This window comes from Bison bison, unplaced genomic scaffold (assembly GCF_000754665.1).
Source record: "Bison bison bison isolate TAMUID 2011002044 unplaced genomic scaffold, Bison_UMD1.0 scf7180017864163, whole genome shotgun sequence".
NCBI classification, from domain to species: Eukaryota; Metazoa; Chordata; class Mammalia; order Artiodactyla; family Bovidae; genus Bison; species Bison bison.
In genome coordinates this window covers 3,969,756-3,976,175 of record NW_011494735.1, presented here as the reverse complement: position 1 = coordinate 3,976,175, position 6,420 = coordinate 3,969,756, and the positions used below count along the sequence as shown (strand labels likewise).

Below are 6,420 nucleotides of genomic sequence, written 5' to 3'. Positions count from 1 at the left end.
CACAGGTATACCTGTGGCGGATTCATTTCGATATTTGGCAAAACCAATGCAATATTGTAAAGTTTAAAAATAAAATAAAATTAAAAAAAAATAAAAATAAAACAAAAACAACAACAAAAAAAAACATGCCAGGTCCCCCTATACTCCTCTAGGGCCACTAAATTTGCCAGCTGGCACTTGTAGGCTGATTATAAAATGTTTCAACACCTGGGATATCTCTTTCAAGCCCTTGGTGTCTGACTCTAGCCATTTCCAGTTTGGAACTTTGGTTCTGCAAGCCTGAGTAAGGCGTTATTTTTCTCATTTTTATACTCCTACCAAGATGTTGGGCGTTTAACAACAATGCTTTTTCAAAAAATTACATTGAATTCACAAAACAAGAACAAGGACAGTAGGAACCTATTTCCTTTCAGTCAATATCCATATATGGATTCCTGAAATGCAACAAGAAATGACATTTTATTATTTTCACTCAAGTTGATTAATTTGCATTTTCTTCCTCAGAATTCAAGATGTGCATTAAGTAAAAATTACTCTGTATTTTAGTCCATATTTGTCAAGGTCACCACTGTATTTTTGAAATTGAACTCAGACATTTCCCCTGTATAACTATTTTTGAAAGAATGAGCAAATGACTAGATGGATAGATGCATGATATAGTCTTTCCTAGTTTATGATTCTTGTTGTTCAGATTCTAATTTGATACCCAAATCCACCTTTCAGTTCAGTTCAGTTCAGTTCAGTTGCTCAGTCGTGTCCGACTCTTTGCGACCCCATGAATCGCAGCACGCCAGGCCTCCCTGTCCAACTCCTGGAGTTCACCTAGACTCACGTCCATCGAGTCGGTGATGCCATCCAGCCATCTCATCCTCTGTCGTCCCCTTCTCCTCCTGCCCCCAATCCCTCCCAGCATCAGAGTCTTTTCCAATGAGTCAACTCTTTGCATGAGGTGGCCAAAGTACTGGAGTTTCAGCTTTAGCATCATTCCTTCCAAAGAACACCCAGGACTGATCTCCTTTCTCTTAAGGATGCTTTAACATGAAAGTGTTAAAATATTTTGCAAGGAAAATATTTCTTTATATTAATACTTATAAAAGTCATTAGTAAAATATTATTATTTAAAAGAACTGATTTGTCTATAAAGTATAAATCATGTCCTGTTGTTGTTTTTCAACTAAAAATACATTTTTTTCAGGGCTGTGTTTGACCAAATGGGAAAGCAGTTATAACACAAAAGCTACAAACTACAATCCTGGCAGTGAAAGCACTGATTATGGGATATTTCAGATCAACAGCAAATGGTGGTGTAATGATGGCAAAACCCCCAACGCAGTTGACGGCTGTCATGTATCCTGCAGCGGTAAGACAAGATGATGTTGAGTGATGGCTCAGCCCCCATCTGGTTATACCTATAAGAACAGAGATTCAGTACAAATGAAAATGTCTTGAGGAGTTCATCAGGGACCTAGGAAAGCTCCATATTAATTTCTAGAAGCTCTATATTATCCTTCTCCTAATTTCTTAAGTAAGAAATTAAAGAGCTGGTATGATAAAAGGTTACTTGTTTGCTAACATCAAGAGTTTCTGTAATGACCTATGACTTTATTATAACTAGACTTGTTGATGCTCTGTAGAAAACAATACCATTTCTCTTTCTTATCTTGTTTGGGGAGTTTTAGGGATAATTTGGTTGTGAGGTCTTTTTTTTTTTTTAATCTATTCTCCTTTATTGGAAAACAAAGAATTATTAGTTAAACAAAGAGGAGGAATACATGTGATCATTTTAAAAAATTATTTTTACTTTTAATGATGAAATCTTTTAAAAAATAGTAAATTAGAAACATTAATAGACATCAATATGTTCATTATGTACTTTAACAGTTTTTAATATTTTTTAATATTTACTTCTTTTATGTATATAAATTATATGCGAAAGTGAAAGTTGCTCAGTCATGTCCAACTCTTAATGATCCCATGGACTCTACAGTCCATGGAATTCTCCAGGCCAGAATACTGGAGAGGGTGACCTTTCCCTTCTCCAGGGGATCTTCCCAACAAATTATATATATGGGGTTTTTTTTCTTGCTTAGCGATTTAAAGAAAATTAGAAACATTATGATACTTCATTTCTAATTTCTTTAGCTTGCATCTCCATAAGATACAGTTCCTATATAGATATTGTCATTCGGACAAGTTAATTTACAGATCTGTTTAATTGCAGTGAAAAAATATTCTATTGAGTTCCTTTTAAAATAGAGATATGGAATCTTTAGTGCATAAAATATTGGAGAACAATTACAAAATTTATATTGTTAAAATTTTAAATATTAAAGTTCTTAATGAGAAGATTAGTCTAAGAATATTCTTTTGTATCCAGTTAATTTTCTTTAAAAATATTTTGTATTATGCAATAATATGTGGTCATTGTGTAAATATTCTTACTACTCTGAGATGTATGACCACCAGCAACTTTTGGTACCCACAGTTTCTTTCAGAATATACATCACTCATGGACATGAATGTAAAGCTAAATTACATATATCTGTACTCAGATATGAACATGTAAGCAATGTGTTTCAACAAAATAGAAATTGTACTAAACTTACTACTTTACAATATGCTCTTTATTGTACAAAATTATTTTTATCAACAAATACCAATCTTTATTATATTTCAAGATGAATAAATTCCACTAATAAAATGTTCTATAATTTATCAATCCAAATCACACTGTTAAGCACTCAAGCTGTATTTTCCCCTTTTATTAATTGCTATGAAACATCTGGTACACACATCTTGGGTACATCTCTTATTACTTCTTTAGGATAAACTTTCAGTAACAAAGTTGGTAAGCAAAAAACTGCTAGACTGGTTTCTGCATGTCTGCTTGTTTTATTTTGATTTTATAATCCCTGGTAAAAGAGAACATTCTATCACATTAGTTAATAATTCCTGGAGCTTCCATTGACTTTGGCAAATGAAAAACAGAATGCTTCTTTTCATGTCAAATAGGATGGAAAAGAATTTTCCCATGGTGTTCACAGACACATGGACTTTTTTTTTTTCACATTAATATAGTCTATTTATTATTGACAAACGTACAAAAGTAATTCAGGGAAAAATGGCTTTTTAACAATAGTGTTGGAAAAATTAGACATCTATTTGAGTAAAATAGAACTTCAGCCTATTCCTCATCTTATATAAAATTAACTCAAAATGGATCATGCACATGTGGATAAACTGTTAAACTATGAAACTTCTCGAAAAAGAAAAGATAAAAAATATGTGATTTGAACTAAGCAGAGAGTTCTTCTATATAACTTCAAAGTATGGTCCTTTGAACTTTTTTAAAAATAATAAACTGGATGCTACCAAATTCTTAATCTAATGCTATGCAAGTAATTCTAGCCAGAGAATAAAAAAGGCAAGCTGCAGACTGGAAAAAATACTTTCAAATCATAATTGACAAAGTACTTGTATTCAGAATATATAGAGAACTTCTAAAGGTTCAACAGTAAGAATAAATTCAATTAGAAAATAAGAAAAAGTTTCAGTAGACCTCTTGCCAAAGAAGATCAGTTCAGTTCAGTCACTCAGTCGTGTCCAACTCTTTGTGACCCCATGAACCACAGCACGCCAGGCCTCCCTGTCCATCACCAACTCCCAGAGTTTACCCAGACTCATGTCCATTGAGTTGGTAATGCCATCCAACCATCTCACCCTCTGTTGTACCCTTCTCCTACCCTCAATCTGACCCAGCATCTGGGTCTTTTCAAATGAGTCAGCTCTTCCCAATAGGTGGCCAAAGTATTGGAGTTTCAGCTTCAACATCAGTCCTTTCAATGAATATTCAGAACTGATCTCCTTTAGAATGGACTGGTTGGATCTCCTTGCAGTCCAAGGGACTCTCAAGAGTCTTTTACAACACCACAGTTCAAAAGCATCAATTCTTCGGCACTCAGCTTTCTTTATAGTGCAACTCTCACATCCATACATGACTGCTGGAAAAACTGTAGCATTGACTAGAGAGACCTTGACACATGGACTCTTAAAACATACTTTTAATTGTTCTTTCCTCAGCCTAAGAGAATAAAGCTGGCCGAACCTAAACTTAAAAAGAAATTTCTATGAATGTTGTTTTCATTTTCCACCATCTCCTTTTCAGAATTAATGGAAAATGACATCGCGAAAGCTGTAGCGTGTGCCAAGCAGATTGTCAGTGAGCAAGGCATTACAGCATGGTATGTTGTTCTTGTTTGTGTGTGTGTGTGGGTGTGTGTGTGTTTTCTCCTTCCAGTTCTATTGAGATGTAATTGACACACAGCACTGTAGAAGTTTAAGACAAATAGCAGAATGATTTGACTTACATATATCATGAAATTATTATCACAATAACTGGTGAACATCCATTATATCATACGGATACAAATTAAAGAATTAGGAGAAAAAAATTTATGTGTGATGAAAAGTCTTAGGCTTTACTCTGTTAGCAATTTTCACATATAACAATAGCCATGATAATTGCATTTATCACGCTGTACATTCAGTTCGTAGTATTTATCTTATACCTAGAACGTTGCAGTACCTTTAACTGCGTTCATTCACTTTCCCACCCCTCACTTCACCCACTACAACCTCCACTGGTAACCATAAGTTCAGTTCAGTCGCTCAGTCATTTCAGACTCTATGCAGCCCCATGGATTGCAGCACGCCAGGCTTCCCTATCCCTCACCAACTCCGGGAGTTTGCTCAAACTCATGTCCATCTAGTCCGTGATGCCATCCAACCATTTCATCCTCTGTCGTCCCCTTCTCCTAATCTGACCTCTTTTACTGTGAGTTCTTCCTATATTTGTTTGTTTGTTTTAAATATAATTGACCTACAACACTATGTAAGTTTCTGTTACAGAGCATGGTTTGTGTTAAGCATTAAAAAGGAGAACTGGGGACTTCCCTGGTGGTCCTCTGATAAGAATTCGTGCTTCTAATGCAGAGGATGTTGGACAGGGAACCACATGCCATTAGGTGCTGCTAAAAAAAGGTGGGACTCAGGAAGAATTGGGGTTTTTTTGGCAGTACTCCAGGGCATGTGGGATTCTAGCCTCCCACCCCACCATCAGGAATCAAAACCACTCCCTCAGCATTGGAAGGTCCAGTGGTCCTTAATGCTGGACCACCAGGGAAGTCTCAGGTAGAGCTGTTTTACCCTACTCTTCTGAGAGAAGGCACAGAATATTCTCAAAGACAAAAGTATGCTACTGACAACTGAAAATCACAGCTTTAGATTTATGCTAAACAATGTGGTACATAGAAACAATCTACTTTAACTGATTCAGAATCTAATTCTTTTACTCCTCAATTTATTTTAGGGGATTCTAGAGTTTTTAAGATTCTACAAATAATACCAATTTCTTGTCATATCTTGAAATAATTTTTGGAATTAAGTAAACGTGGAATGCACTCTGCAGTTGTGTTGTGAACAACACAGGACTCACCATTTGTGTTCAGCATTCTGTGCTCTAGTGAAGGCTGGTGGAGATGTGAAGTCCTTGGTATACATATCTCCAGTTAACAAATTACAATACTTGGATTTTTCTATAGCTTGTATTTCATGTACTGATGAACTATTTTGTTCTCCCAAAGGATTTGAAGTATGTACATTACAAGGAAGCTATGTTTTAGCCTAATTACAATTTGTTTCATCTTTCTCCACAGGGTGGCATGGAAAAGTCACTGTCGAGACCATGACGTCAGCAGTTATGTTGAGGGTTGCACGCTGTAACTGTGGAGTTATCATTCTTCAGCTCATTTTGTCTCTTTTTCACGTTAAGGAAGTAATAGTTGAATGAAAGCTTATACCACCATTCCTTCAAGCAAACAATGGTTTTACAGAAGCAGGAGCATATGGTCTTCTAAGAAGCTTAATGTTTATCTAATGTGTTAATTATTTGACACTAGGCCTATAATATTTTTCAGTTTGCTAGTAAAACTAATGCTGGTGAATATTTGTCTAAATTCTTAATTATCTAATATATCTCCAGTATATTCAGTTCTTAATTAAAGCAAGAACATTTATGCACCTTGCTGATCATGAAGGAATATAAAGAGGGATTAGATGAACTGTTGCTTTTTCTTAATTTCATTAGCATTATGACAAATTCAGAGACAGATGAGTCTGCAATTATTGAAATAATTGCTGGTTAACCACAGATATGAAATGACGCATGCTATAAAAATACATTTTCATTAAAAACTTTGCAATTCAAACCTTGTCTTTGTTTGTTTAGAGCCATTTAGTGTCTCTGAAGAAATATCTATGTACATATTTTGAACAACAAAAAAAGGGCTTCCCTGGTGGCTTAGAGGGTAAAGTGTCTGCCTGCAATGCGTGAGACCCGGGTTCGATCCCTGGGTTGAGAAG

At 35.3% G+C, this 6,420-nt stretch overlaps 1 protein-coding gene across 1 annotated transcript in view; it reads left to right on the top strand.

Annotated features, from left to right (window-relative positions):
• The window catches only part of LOC104989763 (lysozyme C-1), an 8,010-nt gene extending 1,790 nt beyond the window's left edge, over window positions 1-6,220 (top strand). Inside the window, exons 2-4 of the mRNA XM_010841551.1 lie at window positions 1,196-1,360; window positions 4,166-4,241; window positions 5,715-6,220. Coding sequence (XP_010839853.1) covers window positions 1,196-1,360; window positions 4,166-4,241; window positions 5,715-5,781 — 308 coding nt within the window. The 3' untranslated portion in view covers window positions 5,782-6,220. The remainder of the gene's footprint in view (window positions 1-1,195; window positions 1,361-4,165; window positions 4,242-5,714) is intronic.
• The last annotated feature ends 200 nt before the right edge of the window (window positions 6,221-6,420 follow it).